The sequence below is a fragment of the Rhipicephalus microplus genome, chromosome 6, assembly GCF_043290135.1.
Source record: "Rhipicephalus microplus isolate Deutch F79 chromosome 6, USDA_Rmic, whole genome shotgun sequence".
NCBI classification, from domain to species: domain Eukaryota; kingdom Metazoa; phylum Arthropoda; class Arachnida; order Ixodida; family Ixodidae; genus Rhipicephalus; species Rhipicephalus microplus.
In genome coordinates, this window is record NC_134705.1 from 166261109 (window position 1) to 166281756 (window position 20648).

General features: G+C 46.5%; 1 protein-coding gene across 1 annotated transcript in view; it reads right to left on the minus strand.

The window, feature by feature from the left end:
- Positions 1-20295, minus strand: part of LOC142765636 (sodium-dependent dicarboxylate transporter SdcS-like) — a 34876-nt gene extending 14581 nt beyond the window's left edge. Inside the window, exons 1-6 of the mRNA XM_075866952.1 lie at positions 20238-20295; positions 18896-18962; positions 10224-10343; positions 8217-8333; positions 7472-7552; positions 6372-6479 (exon numbers count right to left, since the gene is read on the minus strand). Coding sequence (XP_075723067.1) covers positions 6372-6479; positions 7472-7552; positions 8217-8333; positions 10224-10343; positions 18896-18962; positions 20238-20280 — 536 coding nt within the window. The 5' untranslated portion in view covers positions 20281-20295. The remainder of the gene's footprint in view (positions 1-6371; positions 6480-7471; positions 7553-8216; positions 8334-10223; positions 10344-18895; positions 18963-20237) is intronic.
- Positions 20296-20648: the final 353 nt, after the last annotated feature.

Genomic DNA, 20648 nt, shown 5'->3' on the forward strand with positions numbered 1-20648 from the left:
TTTATGTTTAGGACATTCTGAGGAAACTATCCTCAAAAGGACACTACGTGTGCACTTACAAAATGTAAGGGTGGGCTGTCAGTGATTTTTATTTTTTTGTGCATTGTCAACATTGTGAATGGTTTGTTTTTAGGTTGTGGAATCGAAAACTTTGCACCACAGAAAGTTGTGCACCTCGGGTCTGAAAGAGCGAGGAAAGTGCTCGTATGGGATTAGTTGTTCTTCGCTTTTACATCCATATTTTTGCTTATTGCAGTGCGTTCCTGTGTGCCAGCGACAATGTCTCCCTCAATGAAGTACAAGCAAACCATTAAACATCTGCAAGCCAAAGTAGCAGCACAGCGGAAAACTATCAAAAGACTGCGCAGACAGCCTCACCAAGCACCGTCATTGACTTCAAAGGCCCTTGGAGTTATCCGACCGCACGTCACCGAGGAGGTTTTTAAACTTCTTTCCGTACATGTTCGCTTGAGGCCCAAACGCAAGGGCAAGCGGTTTCCCGTGTGGTTCAAGAAATTTGCTCCTCACTTAAATTTCCGAGGTCCGCGAGCATACCGATTTCTGGCTCCATATTTTTCTTTGCCCTCCCGGCGTTCATTAAGGAGGTGGCTAGCTAATGTAAAGATGACTCCAGGCATAATTCCAGGAATCCTTTCTTCCATTGCAACAAATACTCAAGCTTGGAATGAACGGGACCGAGTGTGCGCTTTAGCTTTCGACGAAATAGCACTCAAAAAGAATTTGTACTATGATGCTGCAAGAGACGTTGTCCAGGGTTTTACAGATGATGGCACTCATCGCACTTCAACCATCGCTGATCGAGCACTGGTTTTTCTTCTTGTTGGCGTTTCGAGAAAGTGGGTTCAACCGGTTGCTTTTACTATAGGGCACACATCAACACCATCATCTGTTATGCATAACTTGCTCGTGTCACTCATTTTGGAGCTTAGGAGCATTAATATTGCAGTGAAAGCAGTCATTTGTGACCGGGGCAGTTCAAATGTAAGTCTCGCTAACCAAGTAAGAGTGACTGTAGCAAAGCCTTTTTTTGAAGTTAATGGTGAGCGGGTATATTACATTTTTGGTGTTCTGCATTTAATTAAAACAACGCGCAATAATGTCCAAGCACACAAGTTATACATTGGGGATGACATCGTTAACTGGTCGCACATTGTAAGCCTTTACCAATACTCACATGAGTTGCGGTTGCGATTGGCTCCAAAGTGGACTGAACGGCACGTTCATCAGAAACCTTTTTCCAATATGAAGGTCAGCAGAGCAACTCAGGTCCTCAGTGCATCAGTTTCGATTGCTATCACGGCATTGGTGTATGCGAAGGTGCTGCCTGCCTCGGCCATCACTACAGCTCAATTTTGTGATCGTATGGACAGGATTTTCGATGCCTTGAACAGCTCGAGTAAAAAAAGAACTTCGCAAAAGCTGCGGCATGCAATCATGAAAAATGATTCAGAGCTGATTGACTTCCTCCGAGGCCAGCTTCCCTGGATTGCATCATGGCAGTTTGTGGGCAGACGTCAACCACAAACCATCGTAGGTTGGCAAATTACAATTCAGGCAATTTGTCAACTATGGGACGACCTCTCTAAAAATTACAATTTGAATACCTGTTAACACGCAGGCTTCAACAGGATCCTCTGGAGAACATATTTGGCCACATTAGGCAAAAACAGGGTTGCAACACCAACCCCAATGTAGCACAATTTATTTGTGGCCTGAAGCACATCTGTGTAAGAAAACTCTTCAAGCTGTCAGAATACGGAAATGTCGAGGATGATGAATGTGACCTCCTCCAGGAGCAGCTCTCGCCATTCTCCCTCACCAGTGCGTCTCTTGTGGATAATGAGGAGTGTGCACAGCCACAGCCTGACGACTTTCCCGCTCTAGACGATCTCTCTGAACTTGCGACAAACGTTCACTCCCATATTATCGATGACTCCGCTGCATATTATGTAGCTGGTTTTCTCATCAAACACTTCCTTCGGAATGCATGTGACGGTTGCAGTTGCCCACAGTTACTGAAAGACGACAGTGAGACGCTTAAGGGTACCCACCAGTATTTCACAATGCTCAAAGCATACCACGTCCCCAGAAAACTTTTTGGGAATCTCACTGTGCCATCAGAAGCAGCTTTTGCATACGTAAAACAACTTGAATCTCACTTTCTTGCCATAATTGAGGCCACTGCACATCACCTGAAAGTGTGCGATGTTTTGTATCACCATCTGTCAAGTGTTGGCGATTTTCATTTCTGCTCTGCTGGGTGTCGCGCGAAGTTTCTGAAAATGTTTTGCCGGGTTCGTTTATGTTGGCATGTGCATTTTGTGAACCGAAGCTTAGATAGGGTTAGGTTCCAGTCTTCAATCTCAGGCATACAGCTTGACAAGTTCAAAGGTTAGCAATTACCGGCGGGTTTACACTAAAGTATTCGAGTTGAGCCGAATCCTGCAATAGCTTTGTTATGTTATTACTTCGTTACAGCAGACTTCATTATGGTCTTATATGCTTATATTCAGCTCAACTGGACTAGCCACTCCTTCGTTGCATACATTGTTTAGGTTACCCGCTATGAGGAGTAGGGACACTGTGTATTCGCTCGAAGTGATTTGCATAACCTTAACAAGAATGTTGGGTATTTTGTCTGTATTTTTGTAGCGAATGCGGGCGAACTGTACACTTTACTGTGGCTCGCTTGGTCACTGTGTATGCTTTATCTCTCCAGCTCAAGTAATATATCGATAACAAAACCGCTTGTTGAAATGTCTTCGAGCGGGTAAGGAAGACAGTATGAAGTGGGCACGGTTCACGTTATCACGCTTTTCGTATTTTAGCTTCTTATCAACCTCCTCATCTCGCCCATCAAAATTTTCAAAAGAATACTCAAACTTGTAGCGTTTGATGGGGCTGCGGACGCTGCCATTTTATTTTTATATAGCTTTTGAGTGATAACGTACGATGTAGAGCCTTTGTGAAAAATAATCAGCCAAAGTGGTTTCCTTCTGCTATTTATTAGCCCTGTAATAACGCTCTCGTAGCATCAATTAAGGTCCACAATTCTGGATAAGTGATGACTATAATCTATTTTAGCTCGCAAGCGTCACAGCAACACCCAGACGCAAATCACTTGGGATCTTAAGATTTTGATGAAGGCAACGCATAACAAAAGCCACAAAACCAGCCAGTGTTGTAGCATAAAGTTTGTCTTTCACGTAGTGAGCAAGCTGCAAAGCCCTACCTTTCTGAGGACAAGCAGGCATCAAGTCTGCTTTTTTTCATTTTGGACTAGTTGTTCTTAAGCACAGCCAGCACACTGCACCTTTGCCTTTCTGCTATATTGTGTCGTGTGGTTTCTGTGTGCTCTTTTTTTATATGCATTATTTCGGTTAACCCCAGGCGTGCTTCGCGACTTCATTGCTGTGTATATGTCACTTCTTCCTTCTTCATCAGCATTGTGCGCTGTGTTTTTGCCATAGATCCTTACTTACCAACTGGCCCGGTGTGTCATATTTGACCAGCTTCTCGGCTTCTGCCAATTCTAGCGATGTGTGCGTTGTCTGTGTTCTCTCTGTATTTGTTACAATTTATTTGTGAGGCGAGATGCATTTGTTGTCTACCTTTGTCATATTGTGCTTTTTATATTCTCAGACTCTACCTTGCCTTTGAATAAAACATTACGGATACTCTGTCTCTTTGACTGATATATACATTGATCACTCGTTTCAAAAGAAAAACACAAGCGCGATGAATAAAACCGTAGTGAATTATCATTACCTGCATCTCTTTTTATTATAACTTAATCGAAATAAAAATTACGTCACGACCAATTCGCACGAACCACTGAACAAAACAAAACAGGGAATCGCTAAATAAAAACGACCTACAAAAACTATCCATTTGGGCGATGAATAGTGGTCTGAAATCATGAACTTTCGTCATAGCCAAACGTCGGTTATGCAAAGTAATTCAAAATTTGCGCCAGTGAAACCGAAACAGGAAGAGCACGCCACTTGCTCTCACCAACCACTAGGTGTGCTAGGGTCGATTGGGCCGCTGGGGTCTACGGGAGTGTCCACTCTTAACCTTTATTTCTCTATGCTTAGGTTCGAAGAGTAAGGTACCGCTAAAGATGCGTTTGGGTGAGGCCCATGGGACGGCACTTTGCTCTCCCACAGCAGAGTCCCAGGTACTTTAAATCGTTAACAAGTTTTTTCCAAACACAGCTTCCTGCTACAGTAAGAGTACATCCTACTCTTAATCGTCGAAAATGTGTTCATAACACAAGACCAGGCGGTTTTCTGCTCTTGCATATGAGCGCGAAGTACTTTTAAATCATTACTTTACTGAACATATGCGTGCGTGACATTCTATGAAGTTTGCACAAACCACTAGATTTCAATGTTTAACTTCTCCCACTGAGATAAAGAGCCCTCATTTGTAAAAAAAAAATGGCAGATCCAACGTACCGTGGGAATCGATGATATGCGAAGCACAAATGAGAAAGCTTTATATGTCACTTTAAAGTCAGCAGAACGTTACGAGTTGAAGATAAACGATGCCGTGCATGACCTCCTTGTCATGATTATCACGTTTGGATGTGTCGTTTACCTTCGTCATCTAGTCACGTCACGTGATATTAAACTTAACATATGTGGAGCCAGCGAAACGGTCGCGAGCGTAATATGTTGTCATGTTCTGGCATGACACGCGTGTCAAAATTATCATGTTTGCACCAGTCATATACTTTCGTCATCTATTGACGTGACATAGCATCAAATTTGGTATATGTGGAGCTAGCAAAATGGCCGCGAGTGCATCATTAAGGGCCAAGTATACTCCGATGTAGCGGTGACGCGCACACACAAAGGGCACAGCGACGCTACGTTAGCAAAACGCGAGCACTCTGACTCTAGGCGCGACCGGAGCGACTAGCGTCCGTCGGCGCGGCCCGACCGCAACCGGCGCGAAATACGACATGCTGCGTTTCGCGCCGATGCGTTACCCAGACAACAATGCATCTCCTTTTGTTTTTGATGGAGGGACGCGCTTGCGTCAAAGCAACGCAGCACGCCACGCGCCTGCGAGTATATGGCAGGATTGGCGCCTGGCGTGGCAACACAGGAGTGACGCGACGTAATGAACGCCGGCGAGCGCGCGCACCACGTCTCGTCGAAATGTATAGGCGCCTTGACTGTGACATGTAGACATGTTCTCACGTGACACGCATCTCATGATTATTATGTTTGCCCCAGTCACATACCTTCGTCATTCATTTAGGTCACGTAATACGGAATTTGGCATATGGGAATCTATAGCAAAACGGCCGCGAGCGCTTCATGAGTGTGGCATGTAGTCATTTTAAGTGTGAATACACTTTATAAGCGACCCCAAACCATCCACCGCCGTCGGCGGCGTCCGCAGTCTTCTCTCTATCTTTAAAAGAAAGAGGACTTGGCGGGCCGCAGCGCGACGCTCTACCGAATAAGCCACGGACGCGACGCTGATATCGGTGTCAGTGACGCGCCTTATACCCCCTTCCCTTCACTCGCTCCTCCGCTCTCCTCTCTCGCTGCAGCTGCGTGCGCACCCCTCTATCTCGCGCGCCCTCCTCCTCTCTCAGTCTCCCGTCGAGAGCGGGTCGTGAGGGGGAGTAAAGTTAAAATCTGTTGGCATTCGCCAGTGAGTTAACGTAAACTCCCCCGTGTGATCAAATTGCGATTCCCAGGAACCATTACACCATAAAGGCACCGTAGTGTGATTAATAAATATAATACTGCGAATTAATAAATACTCCTCATAGCATCACCCCGTGTATTCGCACTTAACCATGTTCAACCTCGGGGAAATTCTTGGGAGTTTTTGTTACACCACACGCATGTCGTCATAAGCATGTTTGGATATGTCATTTACCTAAGTCATCCGTTCGCGATGCGCAATACCGAGGTTGGTACCTGTGAAGCTAGCGAAACGGCCGTCAGCGCATCATGAGCATGACATGCAGTCATGGTAATGTATGACACGCATCACATGATTATCATGTTTGAACAAGTCACATACCTTTGTCATCCATTCAGGTAACGTAATAACGAATTTGTTATATGTGACGCTAGCGAAACGGCCGCGAGCGCATCGAGAGCATGACATGCAGTCACGTTGTTACACGACACGTATGTCAATTTTTATGTTAGGGTCTGTCGCTTGTATTCGCCATGCAATCATGTCTTACCATACCAGTTTTGCAACATGCCATGTGAACAAAACCACCACAAGAGATCTAGGACCATAAAATGTAAACCGTAACATTCATGACATACATGTCATGATTTTCACGTTATGGCTTTAGACATGCGACTCACTTGACTGACAGCTGCTCCTGGAGTCCGAACAGGCTGCTGATGCCGCTGATGGTGATGCAGCAAACAAACAGCAGGGCGAGTGCCGCCATAAGGATTCGTTCCTTACACCTGAGAAGGTTGTTTATTTTTTAAGTGTCTCTATTGTCCAGTTTTCAGTTTATTTGCGTATAAAGCACACGTGTTTACACATGCATACGTTTACATAAGAATGTTCCACAGAAATCAGCTAAGACGAACCTTCTGTCTATCAGACGACGTGGGTTGTACTACAGCAGATTAACCCCCGTATTCAGAAACGCTGCTTCACTTGAACTTAACTTGCAGCCGACTTCAATGCAGCACAAATGACTTTCAAACGACCTGTCCTTAGGCGGTGCCAAAGCAGCACAAGCGCACAGACGCGTTTCAAACACGCTGCGATGAAGGTGGTTTCAAGTCAATCTGAAGCCAAGGAGCGTTTCTGAATACGGGGGTAAAACAATGTCAACGACGTGGAAGAAGTTGTACAATGTAAATGTAGCACAAAGTGAAAATATTGAAAATAGCATCATTAAAATACAATAATGATGTGTCAGTTTAAAACCTAACAAGCGAAAAGATTCAGCGACGAGCAAAGACAACTTAAAGATGCTGCGAAGCCAAGCTCCGCTGTCTGTGTATACTAAGAGGGCACATTGGTTGTCCACGCATTACGCATTTCACTCCGTGCACCGGTGGGCAAGCACCCTTTGTATAGAAGCCGTAGAAGGCTAGGGCCAAGTCTAAAACTTCCTGCTGCTTCTAGAGAATGACCGATATTTTGTGACTTTTGGTCTTCACTGCTTGCCTCATAGCAATAAACACAATTAGACCACAGTCACATTTAGCACCACAAGGCGATGCAAGATAGACGACAAGGCACCGTGCCACCTTCAAGTGACGTGACGTCACTTCATTGCGTAACACATCTTTCATACGCAAAAAAGACGGTTAAGATCTTCTGTCGTCTTGTTGAGCCAAAAGTTACAGTGGATAAACATGAACGAGCTCGTGAAAACATGGTCTTACACAACAAAGAGCGTAGTTCTAGAAATTATACTCTAAGAGAGAAAGTTACTCACGTAAGCTTGCCCAAGAACTTTCGTTTCTTCTTGATGATTTCGGTGATGACGTTAAGGGTGTCTCTGTCTTCCTGGATATCGCTGCATGAACGAGGCACAAGGAGCGGCATGCTAATGTAATGTTCGTTTTAACGCTCTAAGATGAGGTAAGCCTAATTTTCCCCTTAATACCCCTATTAGATGGAAAACTTTAACTGCGGTTATGCTTAACCGTAGTTTGTAGGCTCAACCACAGTTAACAAAAACGTGGCTTGTAATTTCTCAACGGGCTTTGTTAAGCTATGGCCGGAGGCAGATATTTTTTCAGGAGGGGGGGGGGGGGGGGAGGCTTATGAAGTGTGGGTCAGGCAGGCAGATGTGGTTGAGTGTCATTTTGGGGGTATGTATGCCATGGCGAACGAAAAAAAAATTTAGGTTGAGCAAGGGACCATGGTATAAAGAGCGCAAAATGATCATTTCAAGGCGTGCTTTCCGCACCGAAATCAAAATGGTCCCTCCCCCGCCCACTAAAAAAAATTCACTTGGCTGCCTATAGTACTTGCACCGCTTTACTGCTGATACACTGGCAACTCTTCCGCCATCTCGTCAGGGCGAACACGGTTAGAACACTAACTGTGATTACATCCGTCGCGTATACCAACCTTGAGTTTAGTTAGCTTAACCGCGGTCAAGGCTGCCCGTGTGACAGGGACAAAAGCGTGGCGGAGAACGCGTGTAAAGTATCGTCCATGCCGGACACACTCACTAGGAGCGCAGGAAGAGGTAGTAGGTGATGAATGCGCACAGCATGACGGACATGGCGGCCACGGGAAGACCCAGCAGCGTCCACGACAGCGCAGTCACGGCGTCGTAGCCGTACGTGCTGCGGGGAAGCCAGGAATGAGAAAACTCACTCACAAACGCCCACTAATCCGCGCTTCTTCGGTAAGCCAGCAACAAGATAACGACTCGAAGTCACCCGATAATACCCGTTTTTTTTATGTCAGCAATAGAGAAACGACTCAAGAGCAATCACTAATTCACGCTTTTTGGCAAGCCAGCAATAAAAAAAAAAGATTCGGGAACACCAACTAGACAGACAGACAGACAGACAGACAGACAGACAGACAGACAGACAGACAGACAGACAGACAGACAGACAGACAGACAGACAGACAGATAGATAGATAGATAGATAGATAGATAGATAGATAGATAGATAGATAGATAGATAGATAGATAGATAGATAGATAGATAGATAGATATTAGACAGAAAGATAGATAGATAGATAGATAGATAGATAGATAGATAGATAGATAGATAGATAGATAGATAGATAGATAGATAGATAGTAGACAGATAGATGGATAGATAGATAGATAGATAGATAGATAGATAGATAGATAGATAGATAGATAGATAGATAGATAGATAGATAGATAGACAGACAGACAGATAGATAGATAGATAGATAGATAGATAGATAGATAGATAGATAGATAGATAGATAGATAGATAGATAGATAGATAGATAGATAGATAGATAGATACGGTCAAACTCGCCAAAGTTCAATGAGAAATGATTCGCGTTTAAAAAGGCGAAGTAAACACAAGCCGTGTAAAGCTAACGAAAGAACGAAGCTTGTTGGTATTAGTGTTTAACGTGGCCTTCTTGTCTGATGATATGTCTTTCCTCGGCGCAAACAAATTAACTATAGAACCGAAACACATGCCGACACATACCAGGCGAGAAAGTCCAGCGCCAAAGCTAACGTGCAAAGCTGGCTGTGGCATGCACGGTCGAAGCGCCGGCCTTTCGTCGCTGGTACTCGGCTCGCGCCAGACCGAGCAAACTAGGCGCGGCAGCTGCGTGGACTATCTCCGTCGGTAAATGCGGCTGATAAGCAACGGCGCGCGATAAGCAATAACGCGGAGAGAAGTGTCTTTTTTTTTTCGACACCTTTCGTTTCACCACGAGGTGAACATTTCATGAATAGTCACTACTCACAACTACATCTCTGCGTCCGCCTGAATGATGCGTCCTCTGCGTCCGTCTTTCCTGCGTGAAACTAGCCATACTTCATCTGCCTGCGAAAATCGACCGCGGCCTCGCCATTTTTCAAACCCTTAAATGACGATAGCTTCTCTGTATCAAGAAATTTCATTCCGCCTTCACACTCGATCGGCATACGGTTCGAGTTTAAGTATTTTTGTCAGTTATTTAGTACGACTCAGTAATATAATAGTTGGCGTTTTCCCTCAAATTGCGATATGATTACGGAAGACGTAGGCAGTGCTCGACGGCTGAGCCGAGATCGCGGGAAAAAATGCCGGCCGCGGTGACAGCATCTTAGGTGCAGGCGAAAACGCTCGGGGTCCATGTTCTTGGATAAGGGTGAACGTTAAAGAATCCCAGGTGGTTGAAATTTCCGGAGTAGTCTAGTGCATTGTCCTTCAAAATATCGTGGTTTTTCGACCGTTTAACCACCGCGATTATATAATAACAAATCATGGTCATTCTACGCATATCCGTGTGATAATCATAAATATGCAATTATTAATATTACAGTTGCCCTTACATCTAAATATTTTACGTGCGCTATAGCGGGCACGGCTATTCTTGACAAGAAGCGGCTCGACCGTGCCTCAATATAAAGTCTCTGCCGCTGTCGACAACTTGGACCATCCCATGAAAAATGCGCGAATTCGACATGATTTTAGGGCACGTCATCTGAGACATCCGTTATGTACGAAGCAGGGATGCGGCTCACAAGTGAAAGTAGTCCCGGAGGTAGAGGCCCGACGTGCTCCCCAGGATGGTGGCCATGCAACCGACGGTGCTGGTGTGCGCCACGTTGATCAGCAGGGCCTTCTTGATCTTGTGAAACCGGCTACAAAGATGAGCATTATGATGAGAGAAAATTCGCAATAAAAAGAGCTGACAAAATAAAAATGAAGATAAAAGCAAATATTGTGAATGTGATGGAAGACCAAAAGTAATTCAGTTATGATAGAAAAGAAGGGGACGCAAAAAGGAAAGTCGCGTACAACACACGCAGAAAAAGAAGAAAGGTGGGTGAAATAACAACAAAAGAAGTTGACGGCAGGTAAAAGCCAGAGGCCCGTGCGCTTTGTGATGTCAGCGCTCGTTTCAGAACACCAGATTGTCGAAATTTCCGAAGGCCTCCACGACGGTGTCGTTCATAATCATATCGTGATTTTGAGACGTAAAACTCAGATGATATTATTATTATTATTATTATTATTATTATTATTATTATTATTATTATTATTATTATTATTATTATTATTATTATTATTATACGTGGACGACGCACGTGAAACAAAAACTAATTTCGCAATACAATTATGAGATATACGCCTTAAGTGACTTTGCGCTCCGCCGCGTTAGTCTAGTGGCTAAGGTACTCGTCTGCTGACCCGCGGGTTGCGGGATCGAATCCCGGCTGTGGTGGCTCCTTTTTGGATGGAGGCGGAAATGCTGAAAAATGGGCGCGTCGCCGAATTCTTGCGATAACGCGCGGGAAAGACGCCGGGAGGTCAAAAAAAAAAAAAGAAAACAAACATCCAAGGCTCCCCGGGCGCGCGCTCTCCCCTCGGAAGCGTGGCTTCGCCGACGAACCTCCTCACCCCACATCGGCGGCCGAGCAAGCCCGCGAAATTTCTCGAACGAAAGAGGCGTGGTCACGCCGAGTTGAGTCATCCGACGCGCAGGGCATTTGAACCGTCTCGCCCTCTTCCCAGGCTTCGCTGCGTATCGCGCCGACGAAATGACGAGAACCTTCTGGAATCTCGCACGGAAGGTATTTAATCGAGCAGCCGAGACAAGAGTTGAGGAGAAGACGGAAGTTGGCGCCAGAGCGCGTAGGGATACCGCCGGGTAGTCGGCGAAGGTTTTGTCAGCAGAGACAAAGCAGGAGAAGAAGAAGAGGATTTCCACCTGAGGGGTGAAGGCTCGAGCTACAGGCAAGAGCGTGTGTCTACCGCTATCGACCGAGGACGCGTGGCAACAGCTGCGTGTGTGAAGCCGACGCGTTTCCGGCGAAGAAGTTTGAAGCTTGGAGAGTGGCCTATTGAAGACGTGAGGTTTCCTGGAAGAGAAACTTCGGCGAGGTTTCCTGGAAGAGGAACTTCGAGGGCAGCGGAACGACAACAACGCTGGACTTTGAGTGAGTGATTCTCGGAAGAGTATCATCTAGACTTTTGTTCTAAGAACTTTGGACTGAATAGATTTTCTATCTCTTTAGTCTTTAAGTGTCTTGGTTGTTCAATGCATGCGACTGCATTGTAGTGCGTACATTTGTCTGTGTCCGTTGTTTTGGGTGTGGCTGATTGTACTGTGTAGTACCTTGTTTGATTGGTGAAGTATTGTATGTAACTATTGTGGAGTGTGCATTCTTGTGTATTGTTTTCGATCTGCCATTTTTGAGAATATAATATTTGTTTTGTTTATCAACTCTCGGCTCTGACTTGTTCTTTGGGCCACAGCCGGCGTCCGCTGGCGCGCCAAAAAGGACCACTTCTAAATTGTCCACGCTTTCGCGGTGCGGTTTGGGGGGCCAATACTTCGGCCCTTGGAATTAGCCCGGTGATCGCCTCCCTAATTAACGGGACCTGTGGGTGACAACGTTAAGGAACCCAAGGTGGTCGAAATTTCCGGAGCCCTCCACCACGGCGTCTCTCAATATCATATGGTGGTTTTGGGGCTTAAAATACCACATATCGATCAATTAGGTTGAATTGCAAGAAGAAAGAACAAGAACATGATAGAACGAAATAAGTACACAACAAGAATTTAAAAGACTATAATGAAAGCATATGAAGCGAAAACCAAGACTTTCGAAGAACAAAATAAGGAATGACACACTTTAAAGGGTTACTGTAGTTCCGAAAAACTCTTGAAGCACATTGACGCACAAACTAAATCTTGTCCCTCTCCCTCCTTTTTTTTGGAATGGTTGTTTTTATTTCAGTTTCAGAATGCATACCCGCACGCATACAAATGCATATACTATTAAGGAATAAGTATATCAGAAACTCATCTGCTCCCCTTCCAAAAAAAAACAAAGAATAGAAAAATCTGGCTGCGCCTTCGAGAAGTGTTTCTTTACGTCTGTACGCCAGAGCGGTTCAAGATCTGCTCGAGTCTGACTGTCAACTGTGAAGCAAATAGTCTTACCTGACCTTTTGCTTAGCATCGAGTCAACTATTTTTTTTACATAAACGGGCAATAATTACGTCTCACTTCGTTAGTTTTGTCAACTACATATGGAAATGAGTTTTGCTGCGCAATCGTATGACTTGCCTCAGCACTGGCAGCGCTGAATGGTAGCGGCGAGATGGAATATTGGTTAAAGGGGCCCTGCAAGACTTTTTGAGCATGGTCAGAAAACACAGCCGATCAGCAGTAGAGGCTCCCGACAACACGCGAGCCAAATATTATAGCGCAGCACGCCGCCTGAAATTCACATTATATTGTCACGGCTAAAGGCCGGGCAAGAAGACAGAGGACAATGAAGTGATGAGCGTGGACAGCACCCATGGTTCCTCCGTGGAAGAAGAAGTCGAAGCGGCTGCTCGTTTGTTCTGTTAATACAGATCTCGTTTTTTTCTGATCGCACCGTCGTCCTGTATTCTGTTATTTTCGCCTAGCGACATTGGTGGAGGTGCTGGACTTCTCCAACTGATGCTTGGGACACCTCCGTGCCCTAGCACATCGAGTCCACCACCGCAATCCGTTCCTGCAGTGGATACTCCTGTCCACCGCTACAGTCGCTGACAGCGAGGCTTTAGTCCCGAGGCGATCCAGCTCGAACTTCTCCAGCAACACACCGTACCGGGAGAAATGGCTACCGGAGGGCATTCACATCTTACTTTTGATCAGCCTCGAATTCCTAAGACCTTCCACGGTGAGGTTTATGAAGACGTCGAGGACTGGTTAGCCCAGTATGAGCGAGTCGCCAAAGCCAACCGCTGGTCCACTGAACAAAACCTATCGCGCGTCTACTTTGCTTTGGCAGGCAGCGCTCGTACGTGGTACGAGAACCGCGAGTCAACGCTGTCTTCGTGGGAGGAATTTCGCCATCAAATTCTCGGGACATTCGCAAACACCGACCGCCGTGATTCTGCTTTGAAGCTCATCGAGGCACGCATACAGAAACCAAACGAGAGCGTCGCCAGGTTTGCGGAAGACATGACCCGCCTGTTTCAGCGGGCCGACCCCGAGATGCTTGAAGGTAAAAAACTACGACATTTGATGAGAGGCGTCAAGGAAGAGCTGTTTGCCGGTCTCCTACGCAACCCACCAACAAGCGTAGCCAAATTTGTCAAAGAGGCTACAACGATCGAGCGAGCACTGCAGCAACGGCGCCGATACCACAACCAACCAAACAACACATTTCCCAGCCACTCTGCTTTGACTGCGAGCAGTGAGTGTTCTCTGCGGGAGCTCATTCGTGAGGTCGTTCGTGAGGAGGTCCGAAACCTCCTGGTGACTCCGCAAGAAAGTACCGTGGCTTGCGTTGCAGAAGTTGTGCCGCAAGAACACCGCCAAGCATTTTCGTTGCCCGAATCGCCCTCAGACCAGCGGTCTGTGAGCTACGCATCAGCTGACCGTCGACACACTCCAGTGTCCTACAACTCGTCACCACTGGCTTATCGTGACGTGAGCCAAGGGCCTTACAACGAGCCGTGGGCCCCAGCTCCCAATCCGCCGCAGCCGTATCCACAGTCCAACGTGCCTATGCAAACGGCGCCAATGTACACTCCGCCGACATCTGCATCTTGGTCGCAAGGTATGCCCACTAGTCGACCATTCATCCGTAAGAAGGACTTGTGGCGCACCGTCGACCGTCGTCAACTTTGCTTTCATCGCGGAAAAGCCGGCCATATTTTCCGCAATTGCCCGTACCGTGACCGTAGACATCATAACTTTCTACAAACCTCCCCTCGAGCCTATTTCAATAACCACCGTGACAGCAGTGCAGGCCCGCAAGCACATCAACCCGAAGTGCCGTATCGTCCACCCCGCTCTCTTTCACCTGCACCGAACTCGCCGCCGCAGCGCAGTTACTCCGAGGTGGTCCGGGGCAGATCTCCTAGCCCTCGTCGGGGAAACTAACAGCTGCGACCTTTGGGGGGAAGGTTGCCGCCCGTCGAGATGCTATCACACCCCCCACATCTTCTCTACGACGTGATACGACGAATGATACCACGGATCGTACGACGCACGATACCAAGGACGATACGACGTCACCGACATCAACGGAAATCGTAAGCGTCAATCTAGACCTTTGTATAGACGGACGCCCAATAACAGCACTGGTAGATATTGGTGCGGACTTCTCTATTATGAGCCGTAAACTCACCGACTGCCTAAAGTAAGAACAATATGGACGGGCCCAAACATTAGAACCGCAGGGGGTCAATTGGTGACGCCGACAGGCAAATGTACAGCTCGAAATAATATCGGCAGTTCAGATTCCGTCGCTATACTTTCGTAATTTTACCGGAGTGCTGCAAAGACCTGATCTTGGGCATGGACTTCTTGCTTGAATACGGTGCCATTATCAACATTCCTGAGAGATCGGTTACGTTTTGGACGGCCCCAGATCAAGTTTCGGATGTGCCCTGTACAGACCAGCAACGTCAGCCTTTGCGTGTCTTCGAAGACGACGTGACCATCCTACCGCGGTCGAGTGCACTCGTGGCTGTGACATGTGACACGTCGAGCGATTCTGAAAACATTGCCGAGCAAATTCCAACACTGCTATTCAGCCATGGTTTATCTATCGCAGGAGGTGTCGTAAGCATAAAATGCGGACACACGCACGTCCTTGTTACGAACTTCAGCTCTGAACGCCGACATCTAACGAGGGGCATGGCAGTCGCGTACGTGGAAGAGCTCGCCGAGATGACAGACTGCCTAACCCTTGAAAAAGATAATTCAACTGATCTGACCCCTGCACCTCTATCTGTTGATATTGGCCCGAGTTTGCTGCCGGCGCAGAAGCAAAGTATCATGCAGCTCATTAACAAGTTTGAAGATTGTTTCTCTTCGATTTCCAGGGTCCGTCAAACGCCGCTGACGAAACATCGAATTATAACGGACGATATGACCAGACCCATCAGGCAAAACCCGTACCGGGTAGCTCCGCGAGAACGTGAAGCCATCGAAAAGCAGGTGCGACATATGCTTCAAGACGACGTTATTCAGTCGTCGAAAAGCCCTTGGGCTTCGCCGGTTGTATTAGTGAAGAAAAAAGACGGCACCTTACGTTTCTGCGTGGATTACCGCAAGCTGAATCACGTGACAAAAAAAGACGTCTACCCACTTCCACGTATCGACGATTCACTCGATCGACTACGGCACGCGCGTTATTTCTCGTCGATGGATCTAAAGAGTGGGTATTGGCAGATAGAAGTCGATGAAAGAGACCGGGAGAAAACAGCTTTCGTGACACCTGATGGCCTTTTTGAATTTAAGGTACTTCCATTTGACTTGTGCTCAGCCCCGGCAACGTTTCAGTGGCTAATGGATACCGTACTATCAGACCTCAAGTGCCAGACGTGCTTAGTGTATTTAGATGACGTCATCGTATTTTCTGCCACATTCGACGAACACGTCAGGTGACTGCACTCAGTATTTCAAGCTATCCGTTCCGCTGGACTAACACTTCAGCCGGAAAAATGCCCTTTCGGCTTCGAAGAGCTTCTGTTCCTAGGGCATCTTGTCAGTAGTGAAGGTGTGCGGCCTGACCCTGAAAAAATAGCTGCCGTTATGAATTTTCCAGCGCCAACTGACAAAAAGGCGGTCAGACGGTTTTTAGGACTGTGTGCTTACTACCGACGCTTAATGAGAACTTCTCGCGCATTGCCTCGCCGTTGACCCGCCTTACCAGAGAAGACGTCGCATTCATATGGAATAAAGAGCAGCAAAAATCATTCGACGAGCTGCGGCAACACCTTCAGAAGCCACCAGTCCTCGCACACTTTGATGATGACGCACCAACAGTGCATACCGACACTAACAATGTCGGCTTAGGAGCTGTACTCGTGCAGTGGCAGGATGGCGCCGAACGAGTAATTGCTTCGCGAGCAGAACTCTTTCACGTACGGAAGAAAATTATTCCACTACGGAAAAAGAGTGCCTTGCGGTGGTGTGGGCGGTTATAAAATTTCGCCCATACCTGTATGGTCGTCCTTTTAATGTTGTCAGCGACCATCACTCCCTCTGCTGGCTGACGAATTTAAGAGACCCTTTAGGACGGTTGGCGCGCTGGAGCCTGAAGCTTCAAGAATTTGACATGACGGTGGTCTACAGATCGGGGAAGCGACATTCAGACGCTGATTGCCTTTCTCGTGCGCCATACGAACCTGCGACGGCAGAAGATGACGATACAGCCTTTGTCGGAGTTCTAAACACGGCAACTGTCGCACAGCTGCAACGAGACGACCCCGAACTAGAACCCATAATACGTTTTTTAGAGGGTCGCACTTCAGCTGTACCTAGACGGTTTGCGAGAGGGCTTTCGTCATTTTGCTTGCGCAACGACGTCCTGTATAAGATGAACTTCATGCCAAACGGAAACGACTACTTACTCGTCGTCGCAACATCTCTAAGGAGCGAAGTATTACAGGCATGCCACGATGAACCAACATCCATCCACCTGGGTTACACGCGTACGTTGTGCAGAGTGAGGCAGAAATGCTACTGGCCAAGACTGACGGCGACCGTTCAACACTATGTTCGGACGTGCCTTGATTGCCAGCGCAGAAAAGTTCCACCCGTCCAACCAGCAGGCCTCCTCCATCCTATTGACGTGCCTGTTACTCCATTCCCTCAAGTCGGAATGGATCTTTTGAGCCCATTTCCAACCTCATCAGCAGGTCGCAGATGGATTATAGTAGCCACCGACTACCTCACTCGTTACGCCAAAACCAAGGCTTTGGAGAGGGGCACGGCAAGTGAAGCAGCCCGATTTTTCGTAGAGAATGTGGTGCTGAGGCATGGTGCTCCATCAGTGGTAATAACTGACAGGGGAACTGAATTCGCAGCCGAACTATTACAGACAGTTTTAAGACTTGGTGGCACATCCCACCGGCGAACAACGGCGTATCATCCGCAAGCGAATGGTCTTACGGAGCGTCTCAACAAGACACTAGCGGATATGCTCTGCATGTACGTCGATGTGGAGCATAAAAACTGGGATGAGATCTTGCCGTATGTCACGTTCGCCTATAACATGGCTTATTAAGAAACAACAAGAACAACGCCATTCCACCTTTTTCATGGTCGTGAAGTCACCACTATGCTGGATGCTATGCTGCCGCACGAGTGCGAAGACGCTGAAACGGATGCTGATTATATCACTCAGCTGGCCGAAGAAGCCCGACAACTTGCACGCCTACGTATTAGTCGCCAGGAGGACTACGATTCAAGACGGTACAACTTTCGTCACCGACCAGTCTCCTACGAGCCAGGAGAGAAAGTTTGGATATGGACACCTATTCGGCGCCGTGGCCTCTCAGAAAAACTGTTAAGACGGTACTTCGGTCCCTATAAAGTTCTGCGACGTCTCAGTGACATTAATTATGAGGTTGTTCCTGATACTGCGCACTCTTCAAGGCGTCGAAGGTATGCTCCCGAAGTTGTGCACGTGGTACGCATGAAGCCTTATTTCTCCGAATGAACCCATGCGTTTCCAACGAGTACAAACCGCTTTGATTATAAAGCATCGGGACGATGCTTTCTTGAATCGGAGGCTAATGTCACGGCTAAAGGCCGGGCAAGAAAACAGAGGACGATGAAGTGATGAGCGTGGACAGCACCCATGGTTCCTCCGTGGACGAAGAAGTCGAAGCGGCTGCTCGTTTGTTCTGTAAATACAGACCTCGTTTTTTCTGTACGCACCGTCGTCCTGTATTCTGTTATTTTCCCTAGCGACAATATTATTAAAGTCAGCTAGAGGTAGCTTTCTTTTTTCTCAACAAATCACGGAAAATAACCCCAGTAAGCCCATCTGTCAGCCATTGACTGATTTGAACAAGGCGTGCTCAGTTGTTACAAAGGTCACCGCGAGAGGCTGCCACTTGTCCACGCGTGCGCACGCGATCGCACTAAAGAAGCCGCGTATTCAAAGAAAAAAAGATGCTCGAGGTCACGAGGCGCGAGTTGCGTTTTTGTTTGCCCCTCCCATCCCTCCCTGCTCAACTTCAAGCGCTTTCGTCGGGACGACAAGAGAGAATGTGATTGCAGCGTGTGACAAATCTTTGTAACTCCGCTGGTACAGGAAAGATTCTTGAAATTTTTGCAGCGTTCAATATGTGAGGTAATACGCTTTTCCAGTGAATTAATTTCATGGTTACTCCAAAAAATGTTTCATGGCCTCTTTAAGTGAATGAGCATCGATAAGGCACTCACTGCGCTTCCAGAAGGAATACCTTGGCCGTGTTTCGGTGCCTCAGTATGGGGCTCTTCTTCGGCGCATCTGCAGAAGCGAGAAGATCGAATTACATGAACAACGACGGCAGCACGTATACAAGTCGGCATCCAACAATAGACACCATACACTGTTCGTCAGTGCAACATGCAGTGGCACTCTCTAAAGCAAGTTTACCTGTTGCGTAGTGCATTTTTTTTTCTTCGACAAGAAGACCGAATACAGCATTCGAATAATTTAACACGATTTTACTGCCTGACCCCATGTACGTAATGCAGAGTGTAAGCGAGTGGCTTTATGATAGAGTGCCTCGATGTGCTCGTTCACCTCTCACTCTACTTCATGACGCGACGCCACGCCCTCTTTCTACGGAGAGGAAGAGGCACGCAGGTTAGCGTAGCTGGGCGCCCTCTATCTCTCCACAGGGAGAGGGCACGGAGCCGCATCATACAGCCACTCGCCGACACGCTGTGCCACGTCCGTGTGGTCAGGCTCTTGTGCACTCCGCCTTTACATTCGGGCAAAGTTCTGCGTGCAACACACACACACACACACACACACACACACACACACACACACACACACACACACACACATATATATATATATATATATATATATATATATATATATATATATATATATATATATATATATATATATATATATAGTTCGTCACATGAGCCCATAAAAGCGGCTGCATTGAATCATACCTACTTACTCTGACGAAGGCCGTGCCACGGCCAAAACGTTAGCAAAGACAATTTCCTTTTCAAATGTGCTATCTGCAAGTTCATTCAATATATATATCAAGCGAGTGTCTTCTGTGGATCCAGTGATAAATATAAATTGGCTTGAGAAGACAAACGTACGAAAACATTTATTAATCCTACGTTTCGGTTGGGGTCCGGCCTTCGTCAGGGACATTTTACGTGACGAGTTTTCCCTGACGAAGGCCGGACCCCGGCCGAAACGTAGGAATGATAAAAGCTTTCGTACGTTTGTCCTACTCCGAGCCAATTTCTCTCTCTCTCTCTCTCTTTCTCTCTCTCTCTCTCTCTCTCTCTATATATATATATATATATATATATATATATATATATATATATATATATATATATATATATATATATATATATATATATAAAACCTCAACCACCGTACAACATTCTGCAAAAAGAATTTTGCTTCTGATTGTTTGAGGTAACTTTTACTCTTCGAACGCCGTTACCGCAAGCAGACATATCTCCTCATACGTTTCTATATATGGTAACGAAACAATCAGACTGGTCGATACGAAAAAAAATGGCACATGCGACTTACTGGGATCCTCATTTTCCTCAATCTCTGGTATGACAGCGTCCATGCTAACGATGTATCTCGTATCTACGTCAAACCAGAAGAGAAAAAAAAATAGGAGAATGACAGTTAGATAGTTACAACACACAAAACGCTGGAGCTCGATTTGTTGTCAGGTTGCGCGGAATTCTAAAGGTAATTATCAGCCACCGGTGACAATGCCGAACAGCAGCAACACACCATGCATCGCGCACAAAATGCGCATTGAGCACAAAATTACGACCTCCTTTCAATGAATGGTTAATGAATTATTTTCCTCGATTAACCATCAATCGTTCGGCACATTAACTACTAGCCAGCGAGTCGTTATGGATGATAGCATTTTTTTTGTCGCTTAACCCGCATAATTTGTTGAACGCGCATTAAAAGGTGGTT